General features: G+C 39.3%; 1 protein-coding gene across 1 annotated transcript in view; it reads right to left on the bottom strand.

Annotated features, from left to right (window-relative positions):
- CCDC178 (coiled-coil domain containing 178) overlaps positions 1–16,707 on the bottom strand; it is a 352,723-nt gene that overhangs the window by 280,560 nt on the left and 55,456 nt on the right. The window contains exons 5-7 of the mRNA XM_074944428.1: positions 12,714–12,934; positions 8,350–8,492; positions 1,971–2,124 (exon numbers count right to left, since the gene is read on the bottom strand). Of these exons, the coding sequence (XP_074800529.1) occupies positions 1,971–2,124; positions 8,350–8,492; positions 12,714–12,934 (518 nt within the window). The remainder of the gene's footprint in view (positions 1–1,970; positions 2,125–8,349; positions 8,493–12,713; positions 12,935–16,707) is intronic.

The following is a 16,707-nucleotide window of genomic DNA, read 5'->3' as shown; positions in this document are numbered from 1 at the left end:
TGAAGGGATGGGCCTGAAACCCAAAAACAACTCTTCAAGTGGCTCCACAGATGAAGATGTCTGTAGCTTAAAGCGACCTATTTTTAAACCAAAAATTGCCTGTTCTGGTTATGAAAGTGGATATCATGGCTTCTGGAGGTAGTAACCCACTCTTTCTCCCCTGTATATCAGTTGGGTATAAATTCCTTCCTCCTCTCTCTCTCTCTCTAATCTGTATGATGAAATCATTAAACAGCTGGGATTTATACAGGCAAATTTTACAACCTTTTAAAATTTACTTGGACAGTAAGATATAAGTCAGGTTTGATAACTGAATATGTTTACATTGGTGGACAAGAATAATGTATCCATTATAACTTTTGGACATGTATTATGCGGTTTTTCATTTCTGCTACTTAATTTGTCCTCTTTCTGAGCTTCTCAAGTGGTTGTTTTTTATGACTAACTGTTGAACTCTAGAACACTGATATAAAAGAAAATTTAAAAAGCAATTACTTTTTTTAATGCTATCGGCTCAATTTTTTAGTTATTGTTCCTTCACATTGCCTTTCAGAGGACCTTTAGCCATCTGCTTCCTGGACCCATAATGATGTCTCCTCTTCTGGGACCCTGGCAAGATCTCTGGCACTGAAGATCCCTCTACATTTCCTTTTTCTTATCCTTGTGCATGAGGACAGCTGAGAACAGTACTAATGTATTGTCAAAGTGAAGACCCACTTGAGATTTTGGAAACAATGCTGGAGTTAAGCCCACATCAATATCTTCATGCTGCTGCTTTGGAGCCAGGAAAGATCCTAGCACGGTACTGAAGGAGTTCCCGCACCAGCTTGTTCCAACAAACAAGGCTCTTCTATGTCAAAAAAGTGTCTGTCATTGACACATCAGTAAGGATTAGCTTTGCACTAGGTTTCTTCAGCACCTGGGAAGTCCTCATTATGAACAAAGGGACAGCACCAATAGGATTTTTATAAGTCAGTGCTGGCCCTAGCACCAATGAACTGTCAGCACAACTAAGCTCACATCTCAGAACTGACATTTTTCATGATAAAGGGACCTCAGTTCCAATCACATACTTAGGAACTACAGGCAGTGAACCCAACCCTGTACAGATTTCTTCCATGCACAGGCTGTTGCTGATTTGCCTGGCTTTGAAATAAACGACCACCTGCCTTTCACAGCTATAGACAGTGGATCCAAACATAGATTCAAAGGCCAAACTAATAAGGCCTCCTTGTTGAGAAAGGTTTGGTGCCTCCATTGCATATCACTCTAGGCCCAAAGGTTGAAGACTCTGCACAGTAAGCAGTGATATGGACTCTTTCCCCCAGGGACAATAAACAGTGGCTGCATGAGTCTGCTTCAGGGAACATGGAAGAGCACAACACATCACTTAAATCTGTGTGTTATCCAGATTCTTGGAAGCTGGATTGGCCACAACTAACCAGTGGTAGGCCTTTCAATTCAAATATTAAAATAAAGTGTGCAACAGTGCAGAGTTCCCAAAATATGCTAAATAAAGTAGAAAAAGGAGAAAACAAGAAAAATAAGGAGAATTTTAAGGTAAAACAGAAATCGCTCCAGATACAGAAGAACAATCACAATACCTCTCAGCTTCCAATGTTCACTGGTTCAACACGGCACTGATGCAGCTCCATTGAGCGTGCATTTCTTTCCAGAAGGTTTGAAAAGGTCAGCAGTGCCAGGTGGGAATATGCAGCAGTCCCATGAAGTACTGTAGGAGGCTATATTATTACTCCTCATAAACAAAGCTACATTACTGTATCACAGTAATGAACAAATTCCATTATATCAAACATATTTTCAATTTACTCAAAATAAATACTTTTACTTATGCTATTACAGGAAACCTTAACTTACAAACACACAAAATATTCAGAATTTCATGTACTTTTCAGTTTAAAATATATTTGTTTTATTTATTTGGTTGTTTATAAATATTCAAAACTCACTTTGTTGTTCCAAGATTTAGCATCTTCCTGTATCTCTTCTTTTTGCTTTACTAACTCCTCAAGATGTCTTTCTTCCTTGATAATCTTCTCCTCTGTTTCTTTTAACTTGATACACAATTCAGTCCAAAGAAATTCTGAGTGTTTTAAATCATTCCTAATAGAAACACGAGAATAATCTCATTCATTCATTTGGAAGTGTTCCAACATCACCTGTCTCCATAAAGGAGAATGTAAAGCAGATTTGAATCAGTAAAGATTTATTTTGGTTCTCTCTGTTGCCGAAGTCACTCAAATACTTATATACGAATGGATTTTGAAATATCTACCCTGACATCATCATCTGCCAGAAGCTAGGGCTGGAAAACCCAGGATGGATCACTTGAAACTGCCCTGTTCTATTCATTCCCTCTGAAGCATCTGGCACTGGGCACTGTCAGATGACCAGGTACTGGGCTAGAGGGACCATTAGTCTGACACAGTATGATTGTTTTTTGTTCTTATTCCAGTATGTCTTTAAAGTTATTCATTTATACTTAAAGAGTTTAACCACACAACTTCTAATTGAGCCTCTACCCAGTTACTAGTGCAATAGCTTAAAACATGGTTTTGGTTCACACATCCCACAGTTAATAATCAAGCATATTAACCAAGTGCTGTTCCTGCTGTTGGCCTAGTCTAATGTACAGCTTTCTTCATTTAACCAATCAAGTGCATAGTCATTTTGCTATGTGCCCAGATCACTCCTACCTTCTTCCATGCCTCTATGCAGTTAGGCATCCCAGAGTACACTCATGTGTTGAAGGACTCAGATAATACATTTATGCGGTTACCGAAACTGACAAGCATTATCCCTATGGTGTATAATTTATATTGAGGTAGCACTGAGAGGTCTCAACTCCCACTGTGCAAGGCACTTTATAAACAAAAAAAATGACAGTCCCTGCTCCAAAGAGTATCCTCTGGGCACTCTGTCCTTCCAAAGCTTGTTCTAAAAGGCTCTCCAGGCTCCATTCGCAGAAAACTACAGTCTGGTTAAAATGTCCATCAACTTCTCTCTCTGGACGTAGCATACTCATCATTGTCATACAAGCAGATAACAAGCTTGTAAGTGATTGCTCCAGCTGGCATCTGTAACCAAAACCAAATGGAGAAGCCAACACAGTAGGTAAGGTCCAAATTGGAGATAAAGACCTTGCTTTAACACTGAAGTGAGAAGGGAATTCAGACTGATCTGAATACTTTCATACGGTATCCAATGGTCTATCAATAAATCCTAGCTCACCTTGCAGGGAACGTGATGCAATGGACCGCCCCTCAATACCAGAAAAAGATAAAAGCACTGAGGCTGCAGTGTAATCAGGTCATGGACTCCAACAAATGGAAAAAAAACTTGTCACTGTTTTGAGCTAATGTCCTCACAACTACTTCAAACTCAATAATGTTAAGGGCAGCAGTGACCCCTCAAACTCAGATGAAGAAACGTGAGGAAGAAGAAGAAATGAAGAATGAGAAGATACTGTTGGGCACAATTCCAGGTTTTGTACACGTTCTTTATTACTGCTATATACATCAGAGCGTGCTTTGTGAAAGAGACAGGGACTTGCAGGAAATGGGAAAAGATCGGGTTAAAGTGTGCCATGACAGCTAATACATACACACTGTATTTATTGTTGTGTTTGTGGAAGCATACGCCCACAAGAGCAGAGGTCTCCCTCAGTTTCTGTCTGTTATTCCACCATCCCATAGCTGTATTTTACCAGACCTGGGATGCCCTAAATTGGCAAAGTAATTTCATCCTATCACATCACAGGGAAAATTCCAATGATGGCAGAAGTGTGGCACTGTGTTAGATTATTACAACTAAAACAGACCCTGTGTCCAACCATACACTGTGTATTTCAAATATTTAAAGTCCAATAGGTACAGTAATGAAGTCAATCACTGAATTTATATATTTAGATAACACTTTTCACGATATCAGTTCTGTTGTCAAATTATTGCTGACAATCTCTTTTTTAAAAAACTGATAGATTATCTAGTAAATACAAGAATTTAGCTTACCTAAAATCTTTCTGAAGCCTTGCACAGAAATCACACCAAATGTGAGAGTCACTTCTCCAACTTCTTCATCAGGATAAAGGGCAATGTCATCTCCATGTTTCCCTTGGTAGTTAACATGACTTTCCTATCTCTTTTTGTTCTTTGCTGTGGCATGAATTTGAACTGTTCAAGAGCATTTTGCCCAGTTTCTTCAGTTGCCTACCAGTATGGAAATTCCACAATGAATGGCTCCTTGTGGAACATAGGTATGTGTCAAGGTTCCTCCCCCACTCTGAACTCTAGGGTACAGATATGGGGACCTGCATGAAAACCTCCTAAGCTTACTTTCACCAGCTTAGGTTAAAACTTCCCCAAGGTACAAATTAATTTTATCCTTTGACCCTGGATCTCCACTGCCACCACCAAACTCTAACTGGGTTTACTGGGAAACGTAGTTTGGACATGTCTTTCCCCCAAAAATCCTCCCAAACCTTGCACCCCACTTCCTGGGGAAGGTTTGGTAAAAATCCTCACCAATTTGCATAAGTGACCACAGACCCAAACCCTTGGATATGAGAACAATGAAAAAGCATTCAGTTTTCTTACAAGAAGACTTTTAATAGAAGTAAAGAAATCACCTCTGTAAAATCAGGATGGTAGATACCTTACAGGGTAATTAGATTCAAAACATAGAGAATCCCTCTAGACAAAACCTTATGTTACAAAAAAGACACACGGACAGGAATAGTCATTCTATTCAGCACAGTTCTTTTCTCAGCCATTTAAAGAAACCATAATCTAACACATACCTAGCTAGATTACTTACTAAAGTTCTAAGACTCCATTCCTGGTCTATCCCCGGCAAAAGCAGCATCCAGACAGACACAGACCCTTTGTTTCTCTCCCTCCTCCCAGCTTTTGAAAGTATCTTGTCTCCTCATTGGTCATTTTGGTCAGGTGCCAGTGAGGTTACCTTTAGCTTCTTAACCCTTTACAGGTGAGAGGATTTTTCCTCTGGCCAGGAGGGATTTTAAAGGGGTTTACCCTTCCCTTTATATTTATGACAGTATGTCTGCAATCTGCCTTCTACTCAGCAACAAGACACATGTGATGAGCCTCCCACAAAGGTACTATGCATAACCATATGAAAACACTACTCGCCTTGTGCAGTAACTGCAGTTCTTCGAGATGTGCGTCACGATGAGTACTCCATTCTAGGTGTCTTTACATCCCTGCACCTCAGATAGGAGATTTTTGGTAGATGTTTGGCCCGCACATGAGCTCTCCCTATCTCGCACTGCATTCTGTTTCTATATAGCACTGTGCAGGAAAACTTCTCTCTGTTTCTTCTCTATCACAGAGCTCATATAGAAAAGCTCCGAAGTAGAGAGGAGGAGGAGGATAGGTAGCGGAGCACCCATAGGGGAACACATCTCAAAGAACTGCAGTTACTGCACAAGATAAGTAACCTCTTCTTCTCTGAGTAGTGTCCTTATCAGTGCTCCCTCTAAGTGACTCTATAGCAGTGCCCCTGCTGGAAGGATGGGGCTTCGGAGCGGAGTACAGTATGGATGATAATACTGTCAAGCCAAATATCACATCTGATGCTAAAGCAAGGGTGATTGAATAATGTTCTGCAAACGTCTGAACAGATGCCCAAGCTGCTGCGCTGCATATTTCTGTGACCAGAGGAAGGCCATGGAAGTGGACAGAGAGCCTGTAGAATGCGTTCAGGCTCCCGAAGGGTTGTAGCAGTTGCAAAAGCAGTTGGCAATGCAGTCCGATATCCATCTAGAAAGTCTTTGCTTAGAGACTGGGGATCCCTTAGATCTGTCTGCAATGGAGAGGAATAGTCTTGGAGATTTTCTGAAAGCTTTGGTCCTTTCAAAGTAAAAGGCTAACACTCTTCTGATGTCAAGTGTGCAGAGTGTTGCCTCCCTTTTATCCTGGTGCAATTTGGGAAAGAATGCTGGAAGGTGAATAGGTTGATTTATGTGGAAGACTGCAGGTATTTTTGGAAGGAAGTTGGGGTGTGATCACAATGTGACATTATATTTGAAGAAAATCTTAAAGGGGGAGAGGGTATGCCATTAGGGCCCCTATCTCTCCCACTCTCTGAGCACGGGATGGCCACTAGGAACATGGTTTTCACAGAGAGGTGTAGGAGTGAGTAAGTTGCCATTGGTTCAATGGGAAACTTTGTAAGACAACTCAAGATCTGGTTACGGTCCAATGATAGTATAGGATCTCTGATTTGGGGTAGAGGTTACTCATGACTTTAAGAAACCTTTTTGTTGTAGGATGAGTGAACACCGAATGACCCTCTATCTTCTGGTGGAATGGTTGTGAGGTGTACCTTCACTGAGCTTTGAGATAGCCCAGATTTCTTTAATTCTAGGAAGTAAAGAGGAGGATGCAGAGGTAATTTGTCTTGCGTCACGCCAAAGTTGGAACCTCTTCCATTTTTGAATGGATGTTTGATGAGTTATTTTCCTGCTATGTAACAGTACTTCCTTCAAACCCTCAGAACAGTACCTTTTTAAACTTTGGAACCATTGAGGAGCCACACTTTGAGCCAGAGAGTTTGTAGATTTGGGTGATGGCTCTAGACTACATCTTGAGAAAGAAGATGAGGAATGGAGTGGACATACCACCTGAAAAAGGTATGAAAACCACATCTGTGTTGGCCATGTTAGAACTAGAACAACAACACTGGCCTTTTCTGTCTTTAGCTTGAGTATCACCTTGGATATTACTGGAATCGGTGGAAATGCATATAAGAGATGTCTGTTCCATCAGAACACACAAGCCCTCCATCACGACATGGTAACGATCCTCGGAAGATCATTAGGAAGAGAGAAAACTTCTGAAATCATTACTGGATCTAGCTCCTTGTCAGAATACGGATCCAATCACGAAACAATGGGTGATATAACCAAACCTGGAATTTGAAGAAGGCGTAATGGTGAAATAGTCTTTCTTGGAGAACTGGTGGAAGTAGTCTCTGGAGACCTATCCAGCACAATGTCTCATCTCATTTGGTTGGGAGAAGAAGAATGAAAGAGATGTACCTTTTCATTAATCTAATTGGAGAACCAGTCAGATCTGTTATGTGTTGCAGATCCACATGAACCTGCGTCATAACTGTAATGGTAGGAAGTAGGAAAGATGAAATAATTGGTTAAGCTGGTTTCTTCTTTGGCTTTATCACCTTAGAACAATTTGGAGATTTTATGTCCTCAGGTCTCAGATCCATAGCAGGATCCAATGAATTACCAAAGATGTGTTTTAATTTGATGTTTCTTTTCCTTGAAAGCATATTGCTTAGTTCTGGCACGTTATCTGAAGCCATGGATTCCTTAGCCAGAACTATCTCAGATGCAGGCTGTATCTTGGAGCTGAAACACTGGATTTAGCTACCAAAATCTCAGTTGGCTTGGAACCAGAGCTCCATGCAAGACCAAACCATTTACCCTGGTTCTCTTTCGGGAGCCAAAAGTACTCAAAGCCACCTTGGATCCCTTATTTTTTCTTTCAGATCTCTTTGAAGCCTCCAATCCTAGAGGTTGGGCAGACATGGCCTCTTGAGGGCCAGAAGCATATTTTCTCTCTCCTTACTGGCCCAAGTAGTGAACATGCTAAAAACAGCACAATATGAAGGGGAACGTCCTTTCCCATGGCATTTAAGTCACCTGACACGTGCATTAGATGCCAGTAAGACTGCAGGACATGATGCACATCTTTTAAAATCATGCTTCATTGTCTTTGGATCTGCAATCAATGCCAGTACCATACCGACGAAGTGGGTATTCACCCACGAAAGCTTATGCTCCAATACGTCTGTTAGTCTATGAGGTGCCACAGGACCCTTTGCCGCTTTTGTAAATATTTTATGTTAAATACTAATACTATGAACTATAAAGCTAGCTAGCTAATCTAATCTAACAACTAATGTAGAGTTAGTAGGCATTCAAAGCTGTGGCTTCAAGAGATCTAGAAAGGTCCACATCCGTCTGACTGCTGTGGGTGAAAGTAACTAAGGTGGCAGCCCTTTTTATAGCCATGCCCTCAGAATATGCTTGAATGCTGAGGGGAGCAATAGGAGGTGTGGGTGAGCACTTTAACAAGTGGTACGATCAGAAGGTTCCACCATCCAAACTGCACTGGTCAGCACATTCCCAGTGTGAGAATATGCAGAGGACACTCAAACAAGAACAGAATTTAAAACAGACATTTTCTGAACGCAAATATACTGTGCTTCTATTGTCATTATACTTCTAAACTGTCAAAATATTAAAGATCATCAGAATATTTTAACAACATTTTAAAAGGCTCTTACTGGTACTGCTTCAACACTATCTCAGCATATTTAATTTTCTCAGCCATAGATTTTCTCTCCTTTTCAGCTTCTTCAGTGACTTGTTTTAAAATCTGCTGGATTCTCAGAACTTCCCGATAAACATCATAATATAATTTTGATGCCTGAAAAAGGAAAACAAATATTCTATAAACTGTTTTCATTATGAAATGTATATAATATTCTAAACACAACTGTTCTCATTCAGTAATCTTCTGACTCACTTATTACTATTTGAAAGTTCAAATGTAGTGCTTTGGGATGTCACAATATTTAGCAATAAATAAAGCATAGAATACCAAATAAGCAATCAGAGTAGAAGACAATGACAAAGCATGTATAGAATCTGATGATATCAAAAAGCCAGTGTTAGCAAGACGGCTTTCATTTTGTTATAACATTTAGAAGTTATTGTGAAAAGATGGCCACTTGCATAGGAAGACAGAGACCAATGGAGCAGAACACAAAATCTTGGAAGAAGCCACTGAGTCTGTACTCAGCAACCTGACAGAATTATTACTTAAAGGCTCCTGAGGGGCTGTACAAGCCTGACATTCACTTAAGAAACAGAGAGGCCTGAGACAATGATGGAGATTTTCAAAGGCACAAATGAGATTTAAGCACCACATTCTCATTGACTTTCAATAGGAGTTTGGTACATAGTTTCCCCCTCTGCCTTCCAAAATCTCCTCCAACAGTTATAGAAATCAGTGATTCACATAATAGAACAAAAATAGGAGTATATTTTAATCTAAAGCCCTTATTAACTGCTCAGTCTTTTTCTTTGGGAAATAAAAACAACAACAACTATATACTCAATATTATCTAATTATTTTTAATTAAAGAGAAAATCAAGTGCCTGCTGCAAGTTCCCAAGGCAATGAGGAGGATAAAACCAATAAAATTGGTGGAACCAGTTAATCCAAGCATCTGAATTAGAGCACAATTTAAATGTTGAATATTTTTTGTTTTAATATCTAATAACTTTTTAAAGAGGAAATATGTGAATGAGTTACCACAAGAAATGACCTATATTCTTATTATGCAATGTAGTGTTACACTACTTCTACGATGAGATTTTGCATTATTTCATTTAGTAATGGAAAGAAAAAAAAATCAGTACTGGAAAAAGTACTAATTTAAAATTGCTTTGGTAAAAGTCTATTTCATGAATTGTATTTCAGATCATTTTGAAATTTTCACTGCATCAGATATATCCCAAGGCAACAAGAAGAATGGAAATAAAAAAATAAGTAGAAGAAAAAGTTAACAGCCTGACCTTTAATTAGCCACTATTTTGAAAATACCCTATCTGCTGATATAACAAAAATGTTAGTCTTTAAAAATAGAACATCTACTAAACTCACAGTCAGATACAACCTATGTACTTATCAACAAATATCACCCAGGCTTCATAAAAGAATTTAGAAGTGAGGAGTTTGCAGGAGTACCAGTAGTTATTCAGGTGTATGTGCGCACACACACACACACACACACACAGTGATGATATACTTGTTAATGTTGATTTTTATTTTAAAAGAAAGAAAAATGGATCAATAGCAAATTTGTTTAAGATCATCATGCTATTTGTAAAGCTCTCTCATATGCATTTTTCCCCTTTTATTACGACACATTTGTGTATTTTGATATGTAATTATTGACTCCTCAATTAAAAATGAGCAGAATTTTAAAAAATATTAACAGGGTTTATTAACAACAACATTGAAGGTTATTCTAAGCCCAATGTTTTATTCTACAACAGAGACAATCTTTAGAAGTTGTTAATAGTGATCACAAAAAAGTTCAATCTCTGGATTTCGTATCAAAATTTACAATATGCAAAATAAATATTACTGTAAGTAGATCTGGTAGCTACACCTGCAATTAAGGTTTCCTAACACTTTTCATCATAAGACCCTATTTTCAGCTGCTCATAATTTTGCCAGACTTTAACTGGACTGAAATTTTTCATGCTGGGCATTAGCTGCTTCAGTGAATGAGACTAGAGAAAAATACATTGCTTTTCCCATGTGTGATTGTGGTCTTCAGGGTCCAATACAAACTACAGTGCAGACTCAGGTAGGGTGCAAAAGTCCAGAGAGTTTACTGAAGCAGTTTCCCACAGCCCACCTTGACAGGGGTTCACTGCAGAAGTCTCATTAGGCCCCACAGGTATGTTCCAGGCAGCACAGACAGCCCAATAATCTATAGGCCCCACAGGTCTATCTATCCCAGACAGCCCAACAGTCCCTTTTGTCATAAAGCAAAGAAATAGTGCCAAAAACAGACTCAACAGTCCTATGTCGGGCTCACCTTCCTCTGGAGAGCTCTGGCTGTGCAGAGGTTCTGGGCTGGTCCTTTCCTCAGGGAGCAAAGGATAAGAGATTTACTCTCCTCCCTGAGCATCCCACTAGTGAGCTGTCCTCGTCCCCTCTTACCTTCCCTTTCATTACCTGACAGCAAGAGTAGGTGTAGCTGGGCAGGGTTGAGTGTGCCTGCAGCAGCTCATTAACCTTTGCTGGTGCAGTGTGAGATTGGTATACCTCATCAAACCATGTTAAAAAAAAAAAATCTTACAACCTTTTCTTTGTTTTGGAGCAGGGCCTTGAAATTTGACAGGGAGATATGCCTTTTGCTGTTCCTGTGAAAATCCTCCATATTTGGCCAACTTTATAAGCCTCTGAAAATTAAAATTCACACATGCTCAGTAGAAGTTTATTAGAATTCGACAGCATTATTCTCCAAAGATTCTGTTCACACTGAGCATGCTGCATCCCCATACAGCTCCAATATGATGACTGTGCTTAGCATGCTCCATCTGCAGAGAGCGACATAGTACTGCCTTGAATAATAGTTAGTCCTGCCTTGAGTGCAGGGGACTGAACTAGATGACCTCTTGAGGTCCCTTCCAGTTCTATGATTCTATGCTCCATTCTGGGGCTGGGAAGGATTATCCCTCTCAACTGCTCTTCCCAGCTGCTGTGGCACTTGGCATAGGTACTGAAACGAGGGAGACTCTGTCATGTGTTCTTAATGTTTGTGCTGGTGGTGGTGCCCAGGCAGCGAAGAAGAGGAGGAAGAAGCTGTCTGACTCAAATGATTGAGAAGAAGAGGGAGGATAGGGGAAGGAGCTGAAGGATTATGGAACACAATTGTGAAGCTTCATTAAGTCACAGGCTAACATATCTAAATCCATGTTCAATGGTTATGTTATAACCTAGGATCTCCAGAGATGCTATAAATTACTGTTGTTCCATCTGAATGTCCCATTCTCCACTTCAGTGGTGCTCCCTGCTGACACAGGGGTCCACCTGCATGGGTGTCAATGCTGTAAGGCTTAAGGCAGTAATATGAGTGTTAACTAATTCCTCTCTGAATAATTTCTCTGACATATTCACAACATTTGAAATAGCTAACATAAAGCTAAGGAAACTTTTCCCACCCATATTATAAGATTTTTCATTGACATTAAAAGGTAAAGTTATCTCTTGCAAGTCCAGTGACTTTAGTAATTCAGGAGTTGGGCTTTATGTATCATGAGCTATCTGCAAGCAGCACAAAATAAGTTGTAAAATTCTCTGCAGAAGCTCACTAATATGAGGTCTTCTTAGAATTCTAATGCACAGGCACTTATGGCAGCTATGGAAATAGAAAAGGGCTAAACTTTTTCACATGGATCTTTATGGAGAAAAAATATCAGTACTATTCACACATCCAACAGTGGAACAACAACTAAAATTTGGAAACTGGAAAACATTGAAAGATAATTAACTAGATAAGCTTAATGATTAAAGAGAAAATTACTGAAACACTGACTGAAGACAAACACAGGATGATAGTATAAAATGTTTTGTTGAATTTTCCAGGTAAATATGTTTCCACTATTTCTGGAACTTCATAAATTTGTTTTTAATCATATTAATACTGCAAGTACCATTAAACATTTGAGAAAGAGAGCCACATCTTTAGATGTAAAATCAGTAGCCTGAATTCCTCTGTATCACATTTAAAAGAAGTAATTACAAAGGTATACTCCAATATGTTGTAATGCTAAAAATAAACAATTTTTTATAAATTTTTCTTTTGGGGTTACAAAATGTGAAGAATGAACACTATTAGTTATACATGCACTTTACAAAAACTATTGATAAGGATCACTAAGGCACATTAGAACTAATGTAAGCAGAAAACTCCTGTTATTTAGTGCACCTCCAAGGTTCCCATCCTTTGCATGCAGTATATGGAACAGCACTTTGGCATTGGCAACAGATGGCAATTCTAAAAGTGCATGCCCCTAATTAGCAGAAAGATTTTAGTAAAAATATCCCTACATCATTACTATTTACCTTTCCATGTGCCAGCAATACAGCCTTCATAGCGTCACCCTCAAGATTCAGCTTTTCTTCCAGCAGAGGGCTGTATTTCTTCACAAAGTCTATATCCTCCTGAATCCTTCCATTAACTGCCTCTGTCTTAAGTATTTGGACTTTTACCTGTTGTAGCTGACGATTTGCACAGTCAAAATGCCACTGTAGTTCTGAGAAATCTTGAGTACAAATCTCATGTTCTGTTAAAAAAAATAGTGAGCCAAGTAGTATAAAAACATGAACATTACACATATTTAATGAGCTTATAAAATATGTTGCTAAAATAATTGCAAATATTTTATAAACAGTTTGCTGTAAACCCTACTTTTTAAGGGTCAATAAGGGAACATGCATTACAAAACACATTACTAAAAGTTTTATTAAATGAAGAGCTGTTCAAATATGTTGCTTAATAATACCCAGTACATTACACTAGCAATCCTGTAAACTGAAAAGTGGTTTACAAGGAAGGAAAAGTGAATAAGAGGGCAGGTCTTGTTTGCCTGGAGCGCACTGCCTATTCTAAGAATTTTTGACAGCTTTGAGAGTCTCTCTTATTGTACACTTTGGCTAAGCATTAGTTACATATATCCTTAAATCCATAATTAGATATATTGGGGAAAGCCATGTGACTGGTTTTCAATGTATCTACTTGTAGTAGGCAAGTGGGAGACACCACAGATTTGGTTTATTTAACATCCTACACATATGCACATCATGTGTCACTTGAAAGCTTATTACGTCTACTTTTAGATAAAGTATGATGTGGAGCTGTCAAGTGATCTCAATACCATAGAAACAGGGATAAACAATGACATCAACAAGTTAAAAATTTAATGACCACTTTGAAATATTTGCATTCATTTTGGGTTAATGACTGTTTCAAGACATAAAATTGGATTTATTTGTGACCTCAAAACATCACAACAACAATCTAAAAGGGTAAAACAAAATGTTCTAATAAACTTGTACAGGTATCATTGAAATGTAACAGCACTGGTGACATTTCCAATCATCATCATCATCATCTTTTCCATCATTATGATCTCTGTTAAGAACACATGGGTTACCACAGTCTTCATTGCCTTGGCACGTACACCATTTTGTGCAGGGAAGATCATTCTGACTACAGACACAGTTGACTGGGCAGTTACCATTACTTATATTGGCAGAAATAAGGTCTTGTAGAAGCTCAGATGCCACTAGGCCATTGAAGAATACAAAAGTAGTTCATCATGCACATTTTTCCATCCAAGTTGCAATGGGTAAACCAGATATTGGCTTACTATGTGCAAAGACATCCACATCTTTGTTTGCCAGCCTTCTCTTCTGACAAATCTTAAAAACTGTCCCCACTTCTTGTTAGGCCTCTTCTTTCTCTCATAGCTTTTGCATATTCACTCAGGACATGTCTTGTGAGGGCTCATCTGACAGATGCTGGCTTCTTTCTTGTCAGTCCTACAACCCCACTGCTGCCCTTTCAGTCTTTGATTATCGTTTTCTCTGTTCCCACACCACCCCAAATTCCAGTGAAAGAACAAGGTGTCTGGTGCACAGCAAATTTCCCAGCTTCAAAGGCACTGTGTACTTTTTCATGGACATTTTACATATTAAGATTGTAGCTTGGTAGCTACCTGGCATAGCTGGGCCAATTTGCAGTAAAGAAGTATGCAAGCATGGCATGCTGTGTGTGTAGGTGAAGTTTCCAATCACCCTCTTGCTCTGCATGGATATTTAGAATACCTACATAAAATAGACAAAATGATCCCAGAACTTGAATGTAGGAGACTGGCCATATCCCCATGTCCGAAATTCCACCAATAATGCTGAGTTACAGCATACTCAAACTCTTTAATGACATGTTGTGAGAACACAGCGTTAGCCAACATTTGCCAGACAAATGCTGGATCTACACAACTACCTCCTCCCTGCTCACACCATTTAACAAATGAATAAAGTTTCAGATTACTTAGGGCCTCAGATACTAGAGTCAAGCCACACGGAGCATGGTTGAATTGCATTCCAGTAAGCACTGGATCTGCAGTACAAGCTGCATACGCATCTGAGTCAACAAGTAGGTCTAGCAAGCCAGTATTTCCCCAGATTTCCCAATACATGCAAAAACCAGCATAAGTTGTGAAAGCCACCCAGGTGAATGACACTGGTACCAAGTCATTTTGGAGCATCCTTTTCACTTGCTGAGCAACAGCACAAAGCTGCTGATCCACTGTCTGAACAGCATGCTGCTGTCCAAGAGCTACTGACATTTCCTTACATTTCAGCATTATAATACAGATGGTGGCCATGGCAGGTGGCTTGGCATCCACAATAGATGCATATGCAACTGCTGTGTAGGTGCTCTTCTTTGTTGCAAGCTTTTGGTTGAAACCAGTCCAAAATGGAATTGCCTGAGTATGAACAATATCAACATCATTTGGTATTGATAGGACATCACAAGCTAGAAGTCTTAAAAGACTCCAGGAGAGATCTCAGATAGTGTTCATTTGTAGGTGACAAGAGTTTATTTTCTCAAGTACTTTCTCATGGCAAGTCGTTTCTGGTTTTCCAAAGGCTGTGCACTGCATAAGAGATTCTGATTGCCCAGGAAGAGTAAGTGACTTTTCTTTCCCACACTTCAGTGATATTTCTTGTGAGGCTGGATTATTTGCAGGCTGTTCTCGAAATTCCACTCTAGCCATTGAATGGAAGGTATTCTTTCCATCAATGATCTCTTCGCAGATGTCTATATTATCATCTCTTTCATGGATGAGATTTTCACCAGCATGAAGTGGTACAATTCTATTTGGAATGAACATACCTCCCTGAAGACTGTCTACCTCAGACTTTGCAGCATTAGTGATGAACTGCCACAGCTCATCATAGTTGATTCAGAATCCATGAAGGTATAGTACGTCAATTAAACTGAGAGACCTAAACTCATGGTGTAGCTGTACAGCAAGGCTTATGTGCAGTGGTGTGATAATATTGGAACTGTTAAATTTCATTCACTCTGTAACTGATAGGCACCTTCTTTGAATATCTTCTGAAGGATAATACTCATTGCTGGTTGAATTATATGCTTCTTTATCAACCAAAGGACAAACTCCTGCACAAACTGAGGTACAAAAGTAGCTGACCTCTGTAAAATACAATCACCTAGTTTTGGATAACAATCTGAGGCTTTCATTTTGTCTATTTCAGTCCAAAGAATTGAAGTGGCATTATACAAAACCACGAGTTCATCTGAAAGCTGTTCATCAGGCTTACTGGCCAGAAGAACATCCACAGAACATTTGGATGACTTAAATTCCTGCTTCAGATTACTAGCAGCTTAGATAGTATCAGCTAATATGATTATGCTGCTGTCATAAATATAAAGGGAAGGGTAACCACCTTTCTGTATACAGTGCTATAAAATCCCTCCTGTCCAGAGACAAAATCCTTTCACCTGTAAAGGGTTAAGGTAACCTTGCTGGCACCTGACCCAAAATGACCAATGAGGGGACAAGATACTTTCAAATCTGGAAGGGGGGGGGGGAAAGGTTTTTGTCTGTCTGTGTGATACCTTTGCCAGGAACAGATCAAGGATGCAAGCTCTCCAACTCCTGTAGAGATAGTAAGTAATCTAGCTAGAAAATGTGTTTGGTTTTCTTTGTTTTTTGGCTTGTAAATTCACTGTCCTGGAGGAAATGTGCATTCCTGGTTTTGTGTCTTTTTGTAACTTAAGGTTTTGCCTAGAGGGATTCTCTATGTTTTGAGTCTCACTGCCTGTAAGATTATCTTCCATTCTGATCTTACAGAGATGTGCTCTTATCTTTTTTGTTCTTCTAATAAAGTTCTGATTTTTAAGAATCTGATTGGGTTTTTGGGTCTTAAAAATCCAAGGGGTTTGTGCTCATCTTGTTTATTCTCAAGCCTCCCCAGGAAAGGGGGTGTAAGAGCTTGGGGGATATTTTGGGGAAATAGGAACTCC

The sequence above is a fragment of the Natator depressus genome, chromosome 2, assembly GCF_965152275.1.
Source record: "Natator depressus isolate rNatDep1 chromosome 2, rNatDep2.hap1, whole genome shotgun sequence".
Classification (NCBI taxonomy): Eukaryota; Metazoa; Chordata; order Testudines; family Cheloniidae; genus Natator; species Natator depressus.
This window is presented reverse-complemented; position numbering and strand designations above follow the sequence as displayed.